Raw genomic sequence first — 24,628 nt, forward strand, 5'->3', positions numbered from 1 at the left:
AGAGGTTCTGGTCAGGTGGGGGTTGGTCTCTTCTCCCAGGCAACCAGCAGGAGGACAAGAGGGCACAGACTCAAGCTCTGCCAGGAGAGGTTTAGGTTGGCTATTAGGAAGAGATTTTTTACAGAGAGAGTGATCAGGCATTGGAATGGGCTGCCCAGGGAGGTGGTGGATTCACCATCCCTGGAGGTTTTCAAGATGAGACTGGATGTGGCACTTAGTGCCATGGTCTAGTAACCACGGTAGGGTTGGACTTGATGATCTTGGAGGTCTTTTCCAGCCCAGCTGATTCCATGATTCTGTGATTCTAACTCTCGGGCTGGAGGGATACCACACTGCCTTGGCAGCCTTGTGCCAGCCTTAACTGGAAACACAGGAGCTTTTTCTCGGATGCTGCACTCACCAGTCTGAAATAAGAATGCTCTAATGCATGCTCCATGCTGCAGTAAATCAGAGCCTAACGAACAGAAATGTTGCTCAGAAAGCTCCAGAGTGTTTTAACTGGTTTGCAAGAAATGATGAATAACTCATCCTTCAATTTTCTTGTCAGTTTTCAAAATGAAATTCTTAATAGAATTAAATAAAAAGAGTTTTGTTTTCTTCCTGATATTTCTAGAGAGAAATTCTTAACTTTTCTACAACATTCTCTATAAAATATTGTAACTATTGAATTAATAAATAACAATATTTAATCTTTCTATTGCAAATTTAGAAATTACATACTTTAATTACTAAGAATTCTTGTAATTGTCCAGGAGGCAAAAAAGTATTTTGTGCTTTGTTTTGGAGTAATTTATAGCAATCAAATATAATTTTTTTCCAAAGTATTGTAGGGCTAACAGATTTTTACAGTATTATTTTCAATAATAAAGACAAGAATGTGAAAGGAATATACTTTTAATAAATGAAAATTAGGCATTGGAATGTGCTGCCCAGGAAGGTGGTGGAGTCACCATCCCTGGAAGCATTTAAGGAGAGACTGGATGTGGCACTTAGGTCTAGTTGACAAGGTGGTGTTAGGTCATAGGTTGGACTTGATGATCTCAGAGGTCTTTTCCAACCTGACTGATTTTGTGAAAAGACACTTAGACTGTAAGGTCCTATACAGTTAAATCTCAGACAGTTTGAAACCTTGATTTTAGGGCCATGCTGTATTCCGGCACAGAGAGAGGACTAATTGTGAGGGGTGTTAATTATTAGGATGCTTTCAGAATAAAAGGCTGTCATCAAGAGAAAAATACAATGTGTGGCTTTCTCTCTGTGGGTCATGATGTAGTAGTCCTTAAATTCCTTTTTCTAGTGATCTCTAAGAAAATCTCCATAGAGACATTGCCTTGAGCTTTTGGCCCGTAAGGACCAGAGTGTTATTGTTCTCCCCTCCTGGCATTACAGCTAGGGCAGGTACCACACCTTCCCGAAAGACCTTCCAAGAGATCCATTAAACCCTAGCAGATAATGAAGGGTTTACCCATCACTTGCCATAGTTCTCTTGGGTTTAAGCTGGAGAGCCTTGATTTGTGACTCCACAGAGGGCTGGAGAGTTGCCATGCCAATGGTCACAGGTCAAAAACTGACCATCAGGTCCAACTAGTTGGCATCTGAGGGGAAACCACAATGCATCATCCAGTGTTTTATTGCAGCTTGGGCTTTCACAGCAACCCTGACTGCTTTACACAGTTTTATCTCCTCTTCCTTGGCAGTGTTCAATGAAATAATTTTCTTTGTTTCGGTTTATTTATTTCAGTAGCTACACACCTACCATGTGAAATTTCCTAAGTAAAAGCTTATTGAAAAGTGAATATCACCAGAGGAATCCAAATGCTTCTATGCAAAGCATTATTCTTCAACACACCCTAATGGAAGCAATACATGACTCATTCCAACTATCCCAAGCTACATGTGACTCATGTTGAACGACGAAGTCAGAAGGTCATTTGTTCTTGTGTGGACTCTGTATATGTCCAGAGGAAAAGCAAACACTTAGGAAAATTGTCCAGCCCTTTGGGAAAGCCTAAATCTTCCTGTAGATGAATGCACAGCTCACCAGAAGCAACGGTCACATCCTAGGTTTTGACCAAAGGCATTTTTTCTGAACTGAAGCAGAAGATTTGGCTTCAAGTTTATCCCTATTATCTGGTGTTGTAATGTGCTGATGGTTTAGCACTTTCCAAGTTCAATTTGCTGGCATGGGAAGTTTACATTCAGGGATTACAATTAACAGAGTTTCTATCTACTAGGAGAGAATTTTTACAGAATGACAATTAGATAGAAACTCTGTTGAGTTTCTATCTACTAGGAGAGAATTTTGCACTTTAGACACTGAGCTCAGTGTTTGAGGTGCAGATCTTGCCAGACTCTTACTGTACTCTCTGCGTAAGCTGAATTTGGTAAATTGTACCTAAAAGCCCTTACAATAGTCTTGCCTGTATAGAAAGAAGACAGGTGGAGATGTAAATGACAATTAGATAGAAACTCTGTTGAGTTTCTATCTACTAGGAGAGAATTTTGCACTTTAGACACTGAGCTCAGTGTTTGAGGTGCAGATCTTGCCAGACTCTTACTGTACTCTCTGCGTAAGCTGAATTTGGTAAATTGTACCTAAAAGCCCTTACAATAGTCTTGCCTGTATAGAAAGAAGACAGGTGGAGATGTAAAACCTTAGAAGTAGAAGCAGTAATTGGAAGGATCTTTGGCCATATTCAAAGATAAACGTCATAAGATTGAATTTATATGAGTGTGTGTGTATATAGGTACAAGGATGGATGGATAGATATGTCTGAGGATTTGACATTATTTTCCTGCCTGATTTTGATATAGAGGACAGAAAATGCCTAGTTAATTGTTGTTAAATAATTCAAGCTTCAATTTTCTCCTTTTCTCTTGGAGATTTTCTCTCTTGCTCATCTCTCTGTCCATCCTTCTGTCTGCTCACCGTTCCTGAGCACTGCCTCTTTCCCATCATTTGAATAATGCCACTGGTACTAAATTGAGCCTTTGCTCTAAGTGTTCCTTCTGCTCCCATTTGGATGACAAAGGCACATTTAAAGTTCCTTAAGTAACGCTGCTCCTGAAGGAGCTGCATTATCTATGGCCCTCACCATAATGTGTTTATTGCTGCATCAAGTGCTTTTAAGGCAATAATTATGACTAGGCACTGCCTGGCCTTTCTACAAGGGTATTTCATCACTTCACAGTGTTATTTTGCCATGCAGGAAGCAATTCTTATTGCTCCTTTTTAACTACTAGGCATTGTTTTAAAGCTCAGGTTAATGCTGGTCTCTTGAGAGGGTGATATAAAGCAGCCACGTGTCTTGGCTCCTATGGATTCCCTAAATGAAGCTAAATGGAGTATCATGTGTATTCTGGAAATACACTCCAATGTGATACTATGGATTCAGAATTATTTTGGAGAAGGAATTTGACAGATCAGTACAAATACAGGAGATCAGTGAAGTGTAGAAAAAAGAATGTGGCACAAGACAGAGCGCTGGGCACAGGCTGTGAGGATTGCAGCCCAAAAATCACTGTGCCCTCTAGGACAGGAGAACACTAAGTGAGGTTGCAAACATTAGAATCATAGAATTTTAGGGGTTTGAATGGACCTTACAGATCATCTAGTCCTAACCCCCTGCCCTGGGCAGGGACACCTCCCACCAGAGCAGGTTGCTCAAGGCTTCATCCAACCTGGCTTTGAACACTGCCAGGGTTGGGGCAGCCACAGCCTCCCTGGGCAACCTGTGCCATTGTCTCACCACCCTCACAGCAAAAAGCTTCTTCCTAATATTGAACTTAAATTTCCCCTTTCATTTTGTACCTATTGGTCCCTGCCCTGTCCCTTCAGTTCCTAACACAGAGTCCCTCTCCAGCTTCCCTGTAGCCCCTTTGGATACTGGAAGCTGCTATGAGGTCTCCACACAACCTTCTCTTCTTCAGGCCGAACAGCCCCAACTTCTTCAGCCTGTCCTCAGACTAGTGACAAAGCACAGCATAACTGGGCCCCACTGCTGCTGTTTCAGCAGGTGCAGGAATGGCTCCTGCCAAGGGTTAAACATATGAAAAGAAGGTCAGGTCTGGAAACTCCTCTATGTGTTTTCTGTGCAGTATTTATAATTGGAGGACAATAATTCCCACTGAATTTTTGCAAGCATATTTTTGTGCAGCCCAGGATTTTGTTAGCTTTCTGGGCTGAAAAAAGCGTTCAGGAAAACCTTGTTTAGACCACATGACAGAGGTGCGTTGTCATGTGTGGGACACATGAGAGGAACCTAATTGTTTAATAAAGAAAGAGTTAGAAAATTAGAGTCACCAGAATTTGTTTCTGGCAAGACTGTCTAAAACACTGTCAAGACCTGCCAAATCTTCAGTGGGAGTCTGGCAGGTGAGAGAACCTCAAATCTGTTACAATTCAGGGAAGGAACTAGGATGGACAGTCAATATGTCATGGAGAAAAATAAGTGTCGTGCTGATGGCAAAGGAATTGTGGGTTTTAACTACATTGGTGCTGAAATTGTGAATGAAAGAACAGGCTTTAGAGAAACAAAAGAAGTATGAAACATTTTGTGTGATGTATCTTGACAAGGCACTTGAGCAGCGTTCAACACTCAAATTACTGCAGAAAGAATTGGGTGATTCAAGAGACCCAAAGAGGGAAAATATTGAATGAACTGTCATCTCTGATGAAGCAGAATGGAGCAGGCACTCCCATTTTTTACAAAGATTGTCTGATTATTGGAGTTCTCATGTAATGCCTCTCAGCTGCTTTTTAAATTCATTTTTAAAGGCTTTAAGACCATCCTAAAGTGAGAACTCCTGAATTTCACTTCATTGTGTTCTCCACTGTCACTCTCAAGTGCTTTAGAAGGTGACATAAGTGCCACACAGCCTGAAATGACCAATGCTTTGCTGTCTCCTCTAGCCTCCTGTGCTCACATGTTTCCTGGCTTTAGTTTCTCCCTGTACTGCCCATTGCTGTGGTTACTTTACTGGCAGGGGCTTATTATTATTAAAAGGCTATAGGGATTACAATTCCATCTCACATTATCAGCACATTATTGCACTTTGCAGCTCCTGCTCCAGAAAAAAGCCACAGATGAATGAACAATAGAAAAATATTTGTTTCCTGTGTCTCTTTATAGCCTCAGGAGTTTGGGATTTTGCTCTGGCACTGGGGATTTGGGGGGTTGATACTGAGTACATTTGGAAGGAACTGGATGCAGGATGAGGTATTGTGCTGCTGTACCTTCCATCTCTACAGCTGGGTGGGAGTTTAGGATGAGTACAAGGGAGAAGAGCATCCACAGGAATGCTTCAGAAACCTGAGTTAGAAATCCAAGTGTCCATTATAGACCTCCCTGACTCTTCATTCTGTCTAGACCACCATTGACAAATTTGTACAGAAAGCTGGGAAAATTCTGTGACACTAGTTGCCTAATTCTGGAAAGGGATGCAGAAAAGCTTCTTGTCTGTTGTTGAACAGAGTTTCCACATCCACATGCCTGGCTTGGATCTCTACCACCCACTCCAAACAGCAGGAGAGGTAAGACATCCCTGCAGAAGTAGGAACAAGCACTGATCTACAACAGTTTATTAAATCTCTGCTTTCCCAGGGGATTTAGACTTTGCATGGAAGGGGAGAAGGGTTTGCATAGAGCAGCACAGAGCTGTACTCAACCTGTGCCCACCCACAGCTTTTTACTGACTGACCATTCTGCCATGCCTGGAGATATGGCCTGGACATTTCTACTTGTTCCACCTGAAAGCAGCTGTCCTTGCAGAAAGATCAGCAAAAGCCTGTGCTGGTGAGGTTCAGTTGTTGAGCTTAGCCTCCTGCTGAGCCAGTAGTTTTTAAGTTGGAATTACCAGAAAAGATGTAACTCCAACATGAGTTCTTGTCTTTAAACTTTTTAATTTGGAATTACCAGAAAAGATGCAACTCCAACATGAGTTCTTGTCTTTAAAATACTAAAATGAGCCAGAAATCACAGCCTTTAAGTGTTCAAGACTTTCTAATGATGGTGAAGGTCAAAGGCAAAGTGCAGACTGTGGCATCAGAGACTAATGCAATTCCTGTTTCCACTGAAGCGAAGGGACTGAAGAAGGCAGGAGAACACACACAGGCTGCAAGGAGAAGGAAGCACTACAGTCAGCAGTAACACAAAGGACATTCCCAAGCATTGCTCCATCATTTTATAGTATCTCAGAAAGCCCAAGGATGCTTCTGCCCTTATGGCAGCAATTAGAGGGAACACAGAGAAGAGAAGCAGAGCTTTTAGAGAAAGGGGCTGTGTGATATGGTGGTGTTGGGATGAGCAAAATCTCTTTGATCATCTATCAGCTCCAGCTGGGAGAGTGGGGGAAGAGAGGGAATCAGGTGATTCCTGAGAGAGCCCACCTGGAGAAGGTTATAAAAGCAAAGCTGTGGTGCAGTGTAAATTTTAGAGCTGAGAGAAGGGTAGAAAGTGAAAGGCTAAAGCTTTTTTGTTTGTTTGGAGTTTATTTTATTTATTAAAAGTAATTACCTTAGCTTGCACTGTGATCTCACAGGGTTTTGAGCTAACAACAGGAAGTGTATTTGTGAAAGGTGTTGAGAAAGCCCTGGTCACTGCATGGAGCTCCTCTTGGGTGAGTAAATATTGTACTAGCTCATACTATAGCAACAGAAAAAAATAGAAAGGCTTTAGCAAGTTCTTATTCCCTGTTTGGGTAGTGCAGCTCTGGTTGTGCCCAGTTTAAAGGGAACTTTAAAGGTGAAAGTTAGGTGTTCTCTTTTCATGGGACTCCCAGACACAGCACAATCAGGTATTTCTAGGGGTTTTTTGCTATATCACTGGTGCCAGTGATACTGAACTTGTTTTGTGGCTGTGAACCGACATCATTGCAAGTACACAAATTCAGTAATTCTGCCAATTAACTGATTAATTCTTTTGCCTTTTAAAATCAAGCGGTGAGATAATATATTGACAGGAGGAAATTCGTTTGCAGAGGCTTGCTAGGCTCAAGACAGATCTCTGCAAAGCTTGGGAAAACAGCTCTCTGTGGCTCTGCTCAGTTCCTGTTTAATTACTTAGCCAGGCATGACCTTGCACAACTTGTACAATACAAGGGACTAACGAGATCTTCTGTGGTAAACACAGCCCATAATAACTCTGTTCTCTAATCTCTGTTTCTCTGGCTGATACCACCCTTTATAAAACTGTATATATCCCTCTAGCACCTAACTGAGACATGGCTTTGTGAGGGAATAAAAACACTTGAGTTGCAGGAAATAATTACGTAGGAAAGGGTTCACTTGTCTTTTTATTGTTGCATACCAATGTTGCTATCAGAAGATTCATTTCTGGTGTGTGTCCTTTGGGTTGGCAGTTAGCATAGGTTTGGTAACTGGAGGGAAATGCCCAAGAGGTTGAACAGAGTGATGTTATTTAGTGGTACTTTTCACATAGTTTAGGGGGTGTGTAACTGTTCACTTGCTTTTCTTGCATGCACCTGGGAATCTGCTGTGTGTTAGCATTCCCAAGGGATATGGGTGTGCATGGCACCTCAGGAGAGCCTAACAGAGAGTCCCTATACCTTGGCAAGTGAACCTGTGCTGTTTGCAGTAACAAATGCTAAGAACCAAAGGAGCTGGAGAATCATAGAACAGTTTGGGTTCGAAGGGAACATAAATATCACCTTGTTCCAACCTTCCTGGTGGCTGCCCCAACCCTGGCAGCTGGCCAGGCTGGATGAGACCTTGAGCAACCTGATCTAGTGAGGAGGTGTCCCTACCCAGGGCAGGGGGTTGGGACTAGATGATCTGTAAGGTCCATTCCAACCCCTAAATTCATGATTCCACAGCACAGTGCTGACCCCTGTAGATATCAGAGCCGTTCACACTTCCACCCTTATTGTACCCTTACAGGGCAAGCTCAACCTGCCCTTAAAATCTCACAGTGCCCCTGTGTGTCAGAAACACCTCTCACCTGCCAAGGAAGCGCAGCCTTCTCCGAGCAGCTGGCTACAGCTGCATGGCAATGCTTTGACATCACTTAAGCATCAGTCTCCTAAATATTTGTTCTTGTTGCCTCAGAAGAAAAGCTGCTCTGCCTTGCAGGGTGAAGGCAGACCCGCTGGTTCTTAATTGCCTCCTTCCCCAAGTGACTTGGGAGATTGTTCTCTAACTGGCTGTAATTATCCTTTTCTGTCAGCTAACCAAAGTGCACTCTGATGTCGGTGTTACGTTCATTAGCATTCTAGTTTGTATGTTAATGTATTCTGGGAATGGCCAGTCTGTAAGAATGGACTGATTTGTGTAACAAGCGCTGGTGAAATACCCTGAGGAACAAATCTGTACTGGGTAACCGATTTGAAATTAAACCCACGGTGTCAAGGACAGAATATCAATGGATGGTCAAGTTGCAGAGTGGATCTATGGGCGAACATTCATCTTAAAGGGAGATAAACTTTTTATTGTCCCCAAAAGAGAGCCTGATGGGAAGGCTGGTTCTAAGCCTGTGCCTGCAAAAGATTTGTCCCTGTGGTTGGTGTTTGTGGCATGATTTCTTGTTTGAGGTGAAGAGTGGATTTATCCTGAGTGGTTTTGAGATGAAAGTGCGTTGCTAGTTTGACACTGGAGAAATGTGGGAAGAATGAAAGTTTCCCTTGACTCAAACATAAGCCATAAAAGATGATTCACTACACATTGCTTGCAAAAACGTAATGAAAAAGAAAGTCTGTGCTTTCTCTTGTTATTGTCTAGCAGTGTGGACTGAAAGCACCTTGCAGGTGCTTTTTCTTGTTATTGTCTAGCAGTGTGGACTGGTTGGTTTTCAGCTGGACAAATGTGTGAAGCATGTAAAACTAATGCTGAATGCTTTTAGCAGCGTCAGCTCCTACTCAAGCCCCTGGATCTGGAGTTTGCTGTGTCTCTTCTAAAGAGCATGGAAGCACATTGGAAAGCTTTGCCTGCTAACGTAGTTGATAGCTGGATAATAAAGGAGGTGACTTGAGGGTTATTTTTCCTGCATAATGAGATTATTCCAGTGAAAAGTATGATGTGAATCTCCAAGTGTCTCCGTGTGGCCACTCCTCTGCTAGAACAGGGGCTCTTTAACCCATGCAGAGTAATAATAGACTTCCGTAGTGGAGCAAACCACGTCACAAAGATGCTTTCAAAAATGTGCAGGCGGAAAGCTATTGCTGGAAAACTTGTTTCACAATTGCCTTTTCAGTTAATTTCCTCTTGTACACAAACCCTTTCTCAGAGCATTTTGCCATATATTTTCAGAGAGAGAGAGCACTTGATCACTGAGCTTGTGCTCAGATCTCAAAGCCACCCAGCACTTGGAGTGCCTGGTGCTCCAAATCAGCCCTGATGAGCATTCATACGCCTGGTTTGGCTAACAGAATTACCCAAACTCTTCTGATGTGCAAAATGGTTCTAATTGTATATGAAACTATTGCTTTTGCTGCATGTTTTGCTACGTCAGTGGGTTGGATGAGGAGGCAGATGAATATAGAAATGGAAATAAGAACTTAGGAACTAAATAGAAATCTGCATTTAAAGACAACAGGTTTGCTCATTCTTCCTGAAAGCATTGGGGTATTTGCAGAATGCAAAACCCCTAGAATAAAGGCTTGGGAATGTGATACTGCTTGCTTAGGAACTTCAATTAACCTCTGAATATGATGGTTCCCCATATGTGGAAAATTACAAGGAGATAACTGTCATGCTATTGAGTTCTGTCCTTTCCAATTTGCACACATCTTTGACCATTACTGTGAACAGACCTAATGATGTCCCTGGATATGACAGATCACAAAAATAAGTGTAAAAGAGCCCCCAAAGAATAGCCTTGTGTGCTTTTCACTCTATCAGATGGTTATGTCACTTGCTCAGGTGTATGCTGTGCTTCCATCCTGCAACTGACAGCTCTAAATGCTTATCTGCTGGTCTGATAATGAAAATCATCCTGCTCATTCTTGTAAGTCAAACGTGGCTGTAACTTTTTCAGGGTGTTTGTTCCTTTTGCTCTTTCTGTTCTTTTTAAATATAGTGATAGGTTAAAAAAGGCAAACATCTTTGGTTTTGTCTACATAGTGAAGTAGTGAAAGAAATAATATAGAAAGTACCTATAAATGGTATTCTATATATGCCACATACGTGTCTCTGTATGCACAGAGGGAAAAACACATTGAAGAAGTAAGAAGTGTTCTTAAAAAACTCAGGTATCTCAGCAGCAAGCATTTTGCAGAAACAGAAATCCTTTTCTTCAAGTTTAAATAGAGAACTCTGTTGTGTGAGGTATAACAAGTTTCCTGTGTTACTCAGGTGCTCTGAGTGAGGTCCTCGAGCAGAACCCATACAAGAGACAGGCAGTACATTTACTATATACATTACTGTGTGTGACTGTCTCTGTTTCAATGTATTTACACGGACACAAGTACATTTCTGTATGTATGTGGGCAAACAGGCTTTTAAAGTCATCTCAGGTCATGGTTTCTCTATCTGCTGGCTGCACTTGTGCACTTCCAGCCTTTGCTAGGAAATGAGTTTTCCAACTTTCTCAAGCTTTGTTTCTTTTTAAACACCCATTTACACATGCATGTGTCTGGGATGGCATCCCCAAATTTTTGCCTTACCTTCACATCATTGATGTTCATCCTTGTTCCCTCCTTCCCGACAAAGATGTCATCTATGTCAACCAGAATGTACCTATCCAAGGACAGTGTGAGCTTCTTTCCTGACAGGAAAGAGATGGCATCGATGAAGATCAGTTTGTGCAGCCAGAAGGTCAGGTTGTTCCCAAAAAGGACTCTCTGAATCCCATCATGAAGCCCCAAGTCCTGGATGACGGTTGCATACAGAGCAGCCTTGGGCAGTGTTGGGGGGGTGGGTCTGGAGGGCTGCAGCTCAGTTAAAAGCACAGGCTGATAGGTGGAATGGTTGAACTGGAACACTGTCCAGTCCTCACCGGGCAGTGGGCCCTTCTCAACCCTCGGTGCTTTGGTGATGCGCAGCAGAGGTGACTGAGGGTTCACCATGCAGTCTCTGAGGGCCACGTTGTTGTAGAGATGCAATGGCAGTCCTTTCAGCTTTGTACTGGGGGAGCTGTTCTCATTGGCTTTATGAAAACCAATTATGCTAACACTGTATTCCACACAGTATTTTTCCAGAAGTTCTCTGTTCCATGAGTCCATGGACACATACTTTAAAATATTCTCATATATCACAATGGTGTATTTTCCTCTCCCATTGTCTGTGAGAGGGGGAATATCCCCCTTAGCTGGTGCAATGACCATGTGGTACTGAAACCTGCTGGACTCGAGGATGGCTATGATATCTTGCCCCAGCTGGGAGTATTGGCTTTCCACAAACAGGAGGACAGTGGGATCAGTTTTGGATGGGTCAATTGGCTTAGCTGTTCTCAGCTCCGCAGACCTGTATGGCAGAAGTTTGAGGCCTTCACACCCTGCTTCTCCAGTGGTTTCCACAAGGGTCATTTCCTGCTTGTAGCCAGTGTAGAGGAAGTAGGCAGAGATGACAATACTTGCCAAGCAGAAGGTAGCCAGGAGGATGACCAGTGTTCTGAAACTCCTGCGGAGCTTCACGATTAGATTCATCTTTCGCAGGACTTCCAACTTCGGTTGGACTTGCTGCTTTTTCCCTTCTCTCTTGCTAAAGTGCCATAGGAAAGAGGAGTGGCAGAGGTGCTGATTCCCCTTGCAAGACGTTCATGTGACCATTGCAGTGCATTTATGAAGCTGTTGGGAGGCTGTAAAGCTGTCGGAGCGGGAAGTCAAAGGATCCGGAAAGCTAAATTGAAAGAGGTTTTCTCAGAATGTAGCAGCTGCCAATAATCAATGAAGAGAACTCTTAACATTATCTGAAACAAGAAGTAAGAGAAGAGTAAGTAAAATAATATCCATAAGGCAATTAAAAGCACACGTTAATAAAGCTGGTGATTGATGCTGGTGATCTGAGTTAAGAAGGAAGCTGAGGAGCAGTTCAAGGAGCACTCAGTGTCACTTGCTTTCTTGATGCATTAAGATAAGCTACATTAAACAGCTTTCCCATGTTCTTGGGGGATAAATATAAGGCCTAAAAAGGAACTTTTTGAGAATGTGTAGCTGTTTATTGGCATTCCTTATCTAAAATGCTTCATGGCTCTCTACAACTACCTGAAAGAAGATTGTAGAGAGGTAGGGATTGGTCTCTTTTGCCGTGCAGGGGGAGAACCAGAGGGAATGGTCATGAGCTGTTGCCATGCAGGGAGAGAACCAGAGGGAATGGTCATGAGCTGAGACAGGGGAGATTCAGATTAGATGCTGGAAAAAACCTTTTCTCTGTTAGGGTGGTCAGGCACTGGAATAAGTTGCTCAGGGAGATGGTGGAGTCACCATCCCTGGAAGTGTTTAAGAGACATCTGGATCTGATATGGGGTAGGGGTTACAGCAGTGACAGGTTAATGGTTGGACTTGATGATCTTGGAGGTCTCTTCTAATCTTGATGATTCTATTGCTGTTGCTAATGGGAATGACTGAATAACTGGGCAACATTAGGACAAAGTAAATGTTTGCTAAATGTGGAGACATGTTCCATGTCATGCTCCAACTGTGTAAGCATTTTTGAAAGGGGTGATAAATTCTGTATTGGAATGTGCAACTAATGAAAACAAAGTGAAACACACGAGAAGACTGTGAGGAAAGAAAGTAGGACTTTCTCTTCTGTTTCATTGTGTACTTGGACTGACCAGTAGTTCACAGTCCATTTAAACACTGTCTGGAACAATAAAGACTGTACAGAGATTTTCCAAGTGAGCACATAGGTGTGTGCCCTGGGCCATGGCACCTCCAGGTGAAGCACTGGGACTTCATTCTGTCCCTGCTGTGCTGTATGGATGAAGCATGAGGTGCTTAAACCTCACTGCCTCGTCAGCTCTGAACCCCTCTGAACCCCCGGTAGTTCTGCCTAAATCCATGAAAAATTGCCACTGCTAACAATAAACCATATGACTGGGAGGCAGTTAAAGCTAACTAAATAAATAGCCTGTGCTACTGTATGGATTTCAATAGGAATTAACATCTTTCTGCATTATTTATGTTGCTTGTCTATTGGAACAATGTGTGACAGTAAACAAAGGATGATTGTTGAACTGCAGAGAAGATGCTTTTTCCAGGCAGACACTTGTCAGTTTGTGTCCTCCTCCATTAGCTCAGATTACACTTTTGAGGTTTGTTGTGAAAAGTATTCTTTCATCTGGAGCTTTATACCTAACACTGGAAAATGCTTCTAAGAAGTATTCTGAGGGAGGGAGATGCTGCTGAGGCCATTTGTGACTTTTCCAGGTTTGGGTTTCTATCTGATCTACCTTCCTCAGTTGGAAGCTTGCCAGGAGCTTCATACCCCTGCCTTGTGGGCTCCTCCAGCAGAGACCCTCCTGTGTGTCACACAAAAGGTGAGCGAGGTGAGCAGTTTACCCATGGACAGAAGTGAAGAGAAACGAGAGAAATGTTCTGTATTTACTAATTCCTTATGTATGTATGAGAGAAGAAATATAAAAGAATTCACAGCTATCACTAGGAAATTAAAATCACCCTGATAATCCTAGGAATATTTGCCCCCCTTTGGCACTTCCCTTGTTCTGCAGTTCTGCCTGCTGGCAAGGATCTCGCTTCTTATTAAACCTCCAATTAAGATTTCCTCAAAAGATAAAACTGGATGAAGTGAAGCATCCTCTGTGAGACTGTGCTGGAGCTTTGGTGACGCTGATGAGTCACTCAGCCCGACTGGAGGGCTGAGCAGGTCAGGAGATGCTCTCCGTGGGCTAATGTGCCCCCCAAACAGCGGATTGCACCAAGCCTTACTTTGGTTAGCCTGACACAGGCAGGAATCTTGGAAACCTGGCTTAAAACCGCGCTCGGACTCGGCATCCTCCGCTCGCTTTTGGCACTAGAGGGCAATCTGCTCTTGTTTTTCAAAGGCAGCACCTGCTCCACCTGGGCTGGCTGGGCGCACAGCGCTGCCCGCGGGCTGGCTCCTTCCAGGGGGGCTCAGCAATCCCCATGGCACGTAAACCACCTCAGTTAAGTCTCTTATGTTTAAAATTAAATAAAACGCAGGAATTCTGCTCCGAGGAATGTGCCGCTAAATCACCCTGAATACTTAGCAAGTGCTTCAGCCTACACACACCTGTAGCACAAGGGAATAGCACGCAAAGAGACCTAAAATTGCACATTTTCCCCTCAGTATTCTATCCTGCTGCATCTCCCACGACTACTATTGCTTGTATTATTACAATATGAGAAGCGCCTGACTTGATACTAGCCAAACCAAAACTGTGTTCTTCATCCCAAATGATTTCCTCCTAGTAACGCTCGTAAAACCTCTTCCACTTAAAACATTAGTAATCATCAGTAATTAATGTAAACTAGTGCATCTGTTGTATGGAGATGTTATAGCAAGTGCAATTATTCTCACTTACCTAGATATTAGAATGGATAAGGAATTTACACTTATGGAAACCTGGCATTGGAGCAGATCCTTTTTAGTTTGCACATTGCATTTGAACTGCTCTGCTGAGCTGATTATACTATTCAGTGAAAAAAAAAAGAATAGTGTGAAGTAATTAAAGTTTATGAAAATAAATCAGTTATATTAGCCATTAGTGGGACATTTTCCAAGGGATAATTGGAAGTTAAGTGCCATTTGTGCCTTTGAAACTCTTCCCCCTTAAAAGTTCAACAGCTTTATATTCGCTCAGAAATTCGAACATCTTCGGAGAGTTCCTGTGCTGTATTAATTTGAGAAACATGAAAATAGGCCATATTTCTTAATTAGTGTTACTAAAGGAGTTTCATTGTAGAAACTAGTGTCTGAGGTCCTGTGTTCCTATGGTCTCAGCATTTGTGGACTCTTTCGGGGGGGTCAAACCCAAAGCTGGGTACACCTGGTCAAGGGATCAAGGTTATGTTCATGCAGAGTTGGTCCTTCAGTAGCTCTTCAATTGTGCATTCAGCTGACTTCCTAGACATGGGGCCTCTCCCCAGGAAGAGCAGAACTCTGCTGTGCTACCAGAGACATCTGCAGGAACTGTAATTTTTCTTTAATTCAGGCAGCTGAAGAAAAACGGAGGTTTAAAAATTGCTGCCTCCCTGCTAAATAATACTTCCTGCTTCCCTGGAAAAATGCATCTGATGGATGACTAAAGTGTACTGATTTTGAAGATGATTGATTGGGAGATTAGGACTCAACTATTTAAAACCGATAGCACAATAGTGAAGAGAAACAGCCTCTTATTAATACCATGTGTTAACATTGCAGCAGAAAAATGATTCTCTTCCAGTTCCTGTGAGCTCAGTGCTTTAACAAGCACAGTGGGTACATGGTGCCTGACCAAAGGGCAGAGTGAGCGTGGCCCCACAGGGCTGTGGGAGCTCTTCTCTTCTCCTTATCTCTCTTCATAGGTAGGATAAGGATCTCTGATCTGCTCCAGCTTATAGAAAGCAGAGATATTGATGTTAAGCCAACAGCTGTGTTTACCCACCCCTGTGAGCTCAGTGCTTTAACAAGCACAGTGGGTACATGGTGCCTGACCAAAGGGCAGAGTGAGCGTGGCCCCACAGGGCTGTGGGAGCTCTTCTCTTCTCCTTATCTCTCTTCATAGGTAGGATAAGGATCTCTGATCTGCTCCAGCTTATAGAAAGCAGAGATATTGATGTTAAGCCAACAGCTGTGTTTACCCACCCTCAGGATGGAGCTAAGACTTCACATCTGCAGTGGGTTAGGAGTGTGTTGCTGATGACAGAGCTGAGTAGAGGAGCAAGACACTTCTGGTACCATGGCAATATGGTCATTCCTTATGTCCTGTCTGCACCAGAGTGCATTACTGGGAGTAATTCACCTGGCAGCAGGCCAGAGGTTTCCTTTCATCTTATTTCAGCATAAATCAGAAGGTCTTTATTTTCTGCATATGAAACTTCCCTTTAGGCTAAAAAATTAATGTAAACTCCTTCCTCTTTTCCTTCCTTTCTAAGCTTGTCTCACTCCTGCCATTTACTAGCAGCCCAATGAATCATGGTACCTACCTTGCTGCTCCTTACGTATGACTCCTCATTCATTACAGAAACAAGCAAACTGATTTGAGTGAAAAATGACTCCTGTTGACCATTAGTAAAAATTCAGGAATTCTGTTCACTGCAGAGGGAAAAAACCAGCTTTTTTTTTTTTTTGCTCAGAAAAAACCTTTTCTCTCAGAAAACTTTACAAGAGTCTCTTTTACTGAGCTCACCAAACTCATATCCTTCTTGAAAGTAGCTTTTTTTTTTCAAGCTTTACACAGTTGAATTGTGTTTTGCCTTTAGAGCTGTGGCTTTGCTCATGAGGGGTGTTGGTGACAGCTGCTTGTAGCTTACCACAAGGTTTTAGAAAACTCTTTTTACCTAGGATACAGCTTCTCAGCTGCCAAAAGCTGTTGCAGGTCTCTGACTTTGTTCTCTCTCATAATTTCTGAGTGGAGAGGCTGCTCAGCACTTTCGCCTCTTCTGTTTGTTTTCAATGCATAATCATCTGTAGGTTAAAACCCCAATTTTTCAGTGTTTTCAGCAATTTGATCAGCCTGTAGTGCACATGCAATCTTGTGTGATTTCAGAAAGCTAAATGATGCCAGAGGGTGAAGTCAATAATCAATGAATATAAAGCAAAGTGTTTGAAATACCTCAGGTTGTGCACTCGGTGACAGCTGGCACAGACTTAGCATGAAGCAATACTTGGAAGGCAGCTGTTTGACCCTTCTCACTTCTATCTCTGTTTGGTTTTAAACTTTTCCAGATGATTTCAGAGACTCGAGCTTTGGAGACAGCTCTGATTAGTTCAATGTGATCTGAGGTTGCTAACTCACCGAGTGGTTTTTGGGTCTTTTCCTTTTTTTGCTGCTTTTAGACATGTAACTAACCTCTGCTAATGAGACTCCTCAAAGACATGCTTCATGAATTGGTGGGATGCTTTTGCAAATGGGAATTAGTGAAACTATAAGGCAGATGCTGTTCTTCCTGCAAATCCTCCCTTGCAGAACTGTTGCCTCCTTTGATTCCCCAGCCCATACGTAACACTTCATGTTGCCTAACTCCCAGCAGAAACGTGTTCCAAGGCTAACCAGACCACACTTCTGGTGAGTGTTGCCTGATGTTCAGCCTCAACATTTCTTTCTTCTGACCCATTAACTTCTAACAATCCCAGGGCTATTAGGACCACCCAGAAATTCACATAAATATCCCATCCATGATGTTTCAGTGATGCTTCCTCCAAATGCCATGATTTATGGATCTCTAATGCATCAGTACTTCTGAATATCAGAAGCAGTTGTAATATTTCCTCAGGAATCGCTGACTGCTTATTTCTTTGCAGTGTCAGGTATGGAAACTTCTAGAAATCAGTAATTTAGGAGTCACCATGCATGAAGAGAGAACCTATATATGTATCTTTGTTTATTGACAGAGTGACTCTAGTCACCATCACAAGAAGTAGGTGTTAATGACCACATTCTCCTTCTGTGCAGCTCCATATGTGGCAAAGGTGTTGTGTGGTGATATAAAAATATATCACTATCAAAATATGCATAATATTTTGATGTCATCAGGCAAAACAACTCAACTTGGTGGCCAGACTTAATAATGATGTTAAAAGTACCTTCTCAATGTGGTTTCTAATAAATATATCCATCTTGCCTGAGTGATGGTAATAAGATCCATCACTTTTAACCACCAAAAATTCCAAGAGCTAAATAGCATTATTGGGTACAGGCCTGACTTTTCCAAGGTTACTTGGCTGAGCTGGAAGCAATAGCTATTTGCTCCTGCATAATGCCCTTCATCAGGTGCTTACAACCCTCATGACATCTATAGGCAAATAACTGTACTACCAAAGATGACAAGAAGGTGTTGAGAGCTATTTGAAGGTCAGAAGCTTTTTCCTAAAGTTCTGATGACAGAGCCAAAATGTCACGGCAGAAAGCTGTGCTGCAATCACAGTAGAGACTCCTATGGTAGAGAGTTGTGTGTGACCTACAGGATAGAGTCCTTGGAGTTGCTGCTTTGCTTTCTCAGTGGGATAAATGGAGGTGTAATGAACATTCAATGATTGCCCCAGTCTTTTGAGTGAGGCTTTCCATGTTGTCCTGAGGCAGCCTACAAAACATTCCTCCTGACTTGGTGCAACAAATCCTCTGATCTTGCCTGGTTAATGGCTCTTCATCACTTTCCAATTCATAGTTTAATGCTTCAATGGAAGCCAATTTGAATTCATTTAACTTCTCAAATAAAACTTTTGTGAGATGCTGTATCAGATGTTTTATTACAGTCCCTCTATTCTGTCCCTGTTTTCTACTTTTATAAGGCTGTCAATTAGCTACCCAGTTCCAATGGAATGATTTGTGCTGTGAATTCAGTCGAGAGACAATGTTTGTGCAATATAATGGCCTAACTAGAACTCCTTAAAGCCAATCAATGCAGTAGTCAAACTCTGTACATCTTGTTTGATTGTATATGGAGGCTAAGGTATTAAAAAATGAAATGTAAAAAACCTTTCTGTGGTTCTATTAGCAGCTAAATAACTGTGGAGTTTCTGTATTGATCTGGAAAATTTACCAAGGATTACAGATTTGGTGGATGACTATAACAACTTTACTCTTGGGAGGTTTCTTGAACAAAAAAAAACCAAACAGCCTGACTGTTCCCTTTTTAGAAGCCCTTTGCCTACAAGGTATAGTCACAGGCTCTGGAATAGCCTGTTAGAACCTAAACTATTTGGTCTTCATACTTCTTTTCTTAGTAGCTAATGGTTTCCCACACTTTCTCTTGTCCTTTTATGGGACCTAAAAATGTTGCCACCATATGAGATAATTAAAATGACTCTCCCCTTACAGCAATGGTAATATATTTCACCCAATCACATGTTTTGTGGTGTCTGTATCCTGTCACAGGGACTACTTGTGAGAGAGCCTGATGTGGTCACATCTGTGCTAGGAATTAAAAGGAGGCCACTAACTTATTTCAGAGGGACTAGTGCTGTCACATAGTAATGATCAATTGCTACTGCAAAGGAAGTCTATTTAAACCCAGATAACACAGACTTTGCACCTAAATCTTTAGAGCAGCACGTTTACCATGTGAAATTTAAACAGAGGTTTATACTGAGTTTACTCAAGCCTGGTTCCAGCCAGCCAAATACCACTTTCAAGCTCTGTATACATTAATTCTCATTATAACAGCTTCCCTTTATTTATTCTTTAAGTAATTTCTGCTGGAGTTCTCTTTGCCAATCTTTGTCCTCACTGGCTGAAGGGTTTTGCTATCATGGAGAGGATTTGGTGGAAAATGGGGAGAAGACCTAGAGTTTAGTCCTAGCAGCCTCTGATCAGAGCAGATGTGTGGGCTAGAGCATCATCTAAGCTACCAATGCTGGTGACAGCCTGGTAGGTCTTGGCAAGGAATGGCTTTCAAGCAAAGCAAAGCAAGAAGTGGGAATGAAACCAGAGTGACCTCCACGTGTGCCTCCTCTCCTCTGTGTGTGTGTGCGCTCCTTGGACTTCCATCCACACAGCATTGTTCTAAAGGGGAACATTCAGTCACTTCCACCTTGCTCATAAAATATTTGCATTTATCAAAGCTTTTATTATGTGACAGTTTGGGAGCAGGAAGTTAAGTTTATAATATCTCTCCTGTACCTTCCATATATATGTATATTTGTTTAAATTTCTAAAGTTAGAGTCTGAGTTCTAGACTAGGTTCCAGGCAGTCCTTCAAGAAGGCTCTGGGTCTTACGACCAGTTATTTAAAACAGGCAAGATGAGGTTTTGGTGGGAATCAGTTATGGCTGCACATCTTACTGTTGTCAGTAAAACTAATCTAGGCAGAGAAACTTGATCATGTACTAAAAATACTACGAAACCAAACAGACTGTATCTCACTTTAACATATTTAAGTCTTGCAGACATGACAGTCCAAGGAAGTTTCATGGAAGGTTATTTATACAGATAATTCTTTTTTGTCTTGAAATGACTAGATAGGTATTGTTTGCCTATAAAGAGGAGAAATTCCTTATGCTGAGAGGATAACACAGGGAGCTGAACCTTTGATTTCTGTCTCTTTGTACCACCAACATCATGTATTGCCCTCTGGAGGCCACTGATTTCTTCAGTACTTCAGTTTTCCTGTCTGTGTTGAGGGAATATTACCCTTTTCTAGCTTTACATGAGCATTAGCTGTAAAATGTTATAAGATGATTCATGTTTGGATGAAATGTGTGTAGCATGGCTATTGCAAAGGTGCACTTAAGACAGCCAGTGCAAAATTCATGCTTTCATGTGCAGTAAAATGTGTTTGCAGTGCCTTCCTTCTTTTTATTTCTTATTTCTCATCCCCTGGTTAAATTGTGTTTATTTCTGCCACTGCTTTATGGGGTTTCTCCGAGCGAAGCCACTTTGTCAGTCAAATGAAAGATCTCTTCAGAGATTTCTGGTGTGTCATCTGTGACCTATAGATACTGTTTTTCTTTTGGTTGAAAAATATAAACAAATGCTGCCTTTCAAAAGATCTGTTCTTTGTTTTGCCTAGATAAAGTTCAATTTAGAAATGCCACTAGTGGGATAAGGGTCCTACTTGGGAATTCAAGGGATTTTTTTGTTGAGTCACGCTGAGCTCAGAGACTGGAACTAGAACTAATACCATTAGGGCTCTGTGATAGAATAGAGAGGCTTTGATTAACCTCTTGTTTTCGTGAAAAATCTCTGTTTATTGAACTACTGAGGCATTCACTTAGTTTTGAAGGGGGAGGGTGTGGGATAAAAATCAAATCTAAATGGTTGTCAAAACCTTTCTGAACATACTGTCCCTGAACTGGGCTGGAATGAGTTGTTTCTTGACATTCCTGTGCTCTCCTGTGGCTGGGTGCACTGTGTTTTCCAGTATGCATGTCCTGGGTGTATTTGGAAGAGGAAATCCAGCTTGGATTTCTGGTTTATGGAAGGGGCTTACAAGCCAACAAAATGATGTCTCATTAGTTGACACAGTGGTATGTCGTAATCCATTAAGCTCTGCTTTAGACAATATCTACATAGATACTTAATTTGCTGCCTGAATGTAAATATTTCCCATGGAGGAAAAAGCCTTTCTGGAGGTACTTCAGTTAAAAATCTGAATATGCAGAATGATTGCTGCTGATTCATGCAGGCACGTGGAGCTTGCTCCAGGGCTGATAGAGAGTTAGTCTTGGGGGAGTGTGAGATTGTCAGGTGTTTTGAGGCATGCACAGCTAGATTTGCTCGTCAGGTGGACATTGCATACAGTAGAATTCTCTTTAGCTTTGTGATTTTTCAGGTGCAAATTATAGTGACTTGTGCAGGTAATTCAGAAATAGCAAGCTGTAGGAGAATAAGACTTGGTTGATGTGTTAGAAGGTGAAGCTCCAGAATCCCCACTGTTTGCTTACTGATGAGATAGACCTCAAGAAGGAGCAATGGTCACTCAGTTCCCAACAAAGCTGGACCCTTGGCTGCTAACAGCATTTACTGCCTTGTACAGTGCCCTGGGCAGGAAGGGAGTGCACACTGTGTGTGTGTGCATGGTTCCACCCTTCATGCTCTCCTATGGGGATAGAGTAGTTAAACCACTTGAAATTCCAAAACAAACATAGTCTACTGACTAGTAATGAATAAAAATGCCCTAGCCTGTTCTAGCAGCTATTTAGGTAGGTAGAGTGCAGGTAGTCTGGCAAAATACCAAGGCAGATGGCCCTGCTTTGGCTTAAATTTAAAAAAAAGGAAGCTATGAGAGCTTTAGAACCAAACACGGCCAATAAGTCTAATGGCTGTATCTTCCCCAGAAGCCTAGACATGCTGAATTTTCCTCTCGTGTCCAAAATGCCTCTGTGAATCACTGACCACCTGTCCTCCCCTCCGGTGGTTTAAGGGGCAATAAATATCCCAGCTGAGAAGAGAATAAATTCCAGAACACCCTGAGGCTCTGAAACTTGAGCTCTGGCCTTTCTCCTTGCAAAATATGGTCCCATGCAAAAGGAAACGATGTTGGATAAAACATCCCCTGAAACTAGAACACGGAGGAGGGTGCATATTTCATGACAGACTGTTTTAACTTTCCAAACAGTCGCCTCTTTTATGGCCAGCAGCTACTGTTAATTATTTATCAGAACACTTATTTATACACTAAAAGCTAAATGCAATTCTTTCAGTGGAAGCCTGGCAGAGTGCAGGTTGAAATAAGTAGCTGTTGGAGTCCTTCAGGAGGATAGTTTTCGTGCAGAGCTCTGCTCAGTGCCTATGCATGTTGTTCTCTGTGCTGTGGGTCTGATAACAATATTTACGTGTGGGAGATGAATCCCAACCATTAGGAAGAGTCTATAGCTGTGGATGCATCAGCTGTGTGTGTGTTCCTCAGTGCTCTCACGGGCCGTGACAGGAGGGAGGATGATCCTCTTATCCCAACTCTGAAGCTGGAAGATTGTCCTAGGAGGAATTCTGCAACAGCTGCTTGGGGTGGAAAAAGTGTGTGGTCTGTGAGTTGGGCTATACCTTGGTGTGGGACAAACCCATCAGCAGCTGCTGTGTGCAGGTATCAGGTTGCTGTCTGGGTTATGCTGTTTGGGGTTGTGCTATGGAATTCCTTGCCTTAGCATGTCTTGGGAGAGCAGAGACTTGCCCAGTAACCCAGTGGTGACATGAAGAAGCAGGGAAAACACCTGCCTAGATGGTGAGAAGCCAACCAAAGATTGATCTGGCTTTCCCTGGCCAAACTAAGCAAGCTAAGGGCAGTTCTTACTTCATTGCTTTCCAGAGAAGAAGAGTGAATCCCATCCTTTTTGCTTCATTGCTCACAAAAGAAGTCCACCCTGCCCTGGCTTCTCCTTCTTTATTTGCTCTGGCTCTGTAAAACCCATTCTTACAGCAGAGGAAGGAGGATTACTCTGCTTTACTTGCCTGCACTTGGTGAGAGCAGTTGTGACCTCTCCTGTAGCCAGAGGGAAGGAAACAGATTTAAGTACTTCTCCATTCCTTGCTGAACTGAGCTTAAATCACCTCAGTGCCATTCTCGACTTTTGGTGCCAATGTGTTTTCCTCACCAAATCTTGACATGGTTTCCACACTGCTGTGCTGTTGCTATGTGATTCTGGTGGCATCAGTGTTTAGGTAAAATAACATTATTTTTCTATAGCGACTGTTAATTTCAGAAGAAACTGTTTCCATTGTAATTATTACTGACAGTAGTTGTAATAAATGTTCTGGATTGACATGCATGATTTTCATTTTCTTCCAGCGCCTGATGCTTTTAATAGCTCCATTTTTCTCATTATAATGTTGACACAGAAGGAGAATTAATTCTGTATTCCCATCTAGCACTCTTCTGGGTGGCTTACCTTCATGAGGGGCATTGCTTTAACATCTCAATAGGAGCACTAGACTTGCTGCTGTGATATGAGCATTCTTCAGCCTATCTCAAATGTGAGATAGGATACTTCGCTTGGAGCATTAAGTAGATTTCCAGCGCAGAGTCTCTCCTTCTCCCATAGTCCAGTGCTCTAATGGTCCTCAGCTGCATCCCAGGCCTGAGAACTAGGGATCTGCTAAACTGTCACCTTACACTGTACTCCTTAATGATTTCAAGCCCAGGCTCCCCTCACCTTGCAAAGTGTGGAGAGCCCTTGGCTCACCTTAAGCTCAGTGCCCTGTTCCTGAAATGACTCCACAGACTGGGGAAAGTGCAGCTTTCTGCACAGTTCTAAGCTAACCTTTCCTTCAGCCACCCAGGCCCCAGCTTGAAACGCTTTGCTGCTCTTAGCCCAGGGTTTGCTTTGTTCAGGAAAGCAAATTTTGCAGGTATGGAAAGCAGTTTCTTGGGTGCACCTATGAAGCTGAAGAAAAGTGTCCCTGTTGGCAGGGCATTGGATCTAGATGGTCTTCAAGGTCCCTCCCAGCTCTAACCATTCTGTGCTTCTGTCATTAGGGAAGCTTTGCCAAGCAAACACTTGATAGAAGCAAACATCAGTGCATACACAAAGCTGAAGCTCAGCCAGCCCTATGGTCATAGAGGCAATCAAATCAAAATTGGTCTGGGGCTAAATCAGAAAGATTTGGAACACAAATATTTTTTGGTACAAGATCATGATATTCTTTCCCTTATTGCTTGTAGAAAAGTGCGAAACAAATCTTTTTCTCTTGGCATATGGTTAAATGCAATTTTTTGTTTATCTAACTGAAACTCATAGTCACAACCAATAGTAACTCATCAGCATCTTCTTTGCTCAGTATTGCCATGAATTTGCAATATATGGCCATATTTTCCTGAAAGTATCTCATTATACTGCTGGGATAATTCCTGTGCTGTAAGCTTTAAAGAAGACCATCTTTACTATTGGTATATTTTTCTCCCACTCCTACTGAATGGTAGTTGAACTCTGGAGAAGCTCATGATTCCTGCACGCTGCCACATCAGCTGAGTTTGATCAGTGCCATTCCAAAGAGACATACAGCAGATATCACAACCTCTAAACACCCATAAAGTTTTATTTGGGCTTCCAGAACTTGATAGTGTGTCTTAACAGGGTGTTCAGGCTGAAATGGAATTATATGTGGGGGCATATATA

The 24,628-nt window shown here is 42.4% G+C and overlaps 1 protein-coding gene across 1 annotated transcript in view; it reads right to left on the reverse strand.

Annotated features, from left to right (window-relative positions):
- The window catches only part of NDST4 (N-deacetylase/N-sulfotransferase (heparan glucosaminyl) 4), a 70,875-nt gene extending 59,277 nt beyond the window's left edge, over window positions 1–11,598 (reverse strand). Inside the window, exon 1 of the mRNA XM_009075994.1 lies at window positions 10,618–11,598. Within this exon, the coding sequence (XP_009074242.1) occupies window positions 10,618–11,598 (981 nt within the window). The remainder of the gene's footprint in view (window positions 1–10,617) is intronic.
- Window positions 11,599–24,628: the final 13,030 nt, after the last annotated feature.

This window comes from Acanthisitta chloris, unplaced genomic scaffold (assembly GCF_000695815.1).
Source record: "Acanthisitta chloris isolate BGI_N310 unplaced genomic scaffold, ASM69581v1 scaffold21625, whole genome shotgun sequence".
Classification (NCBI taxonomy): Eukaryota; Metazoa; Chordata; class Aves; order Passeriformes; family Acanthisittidae; genus Acanthisitta; species Acanthisitta chloris.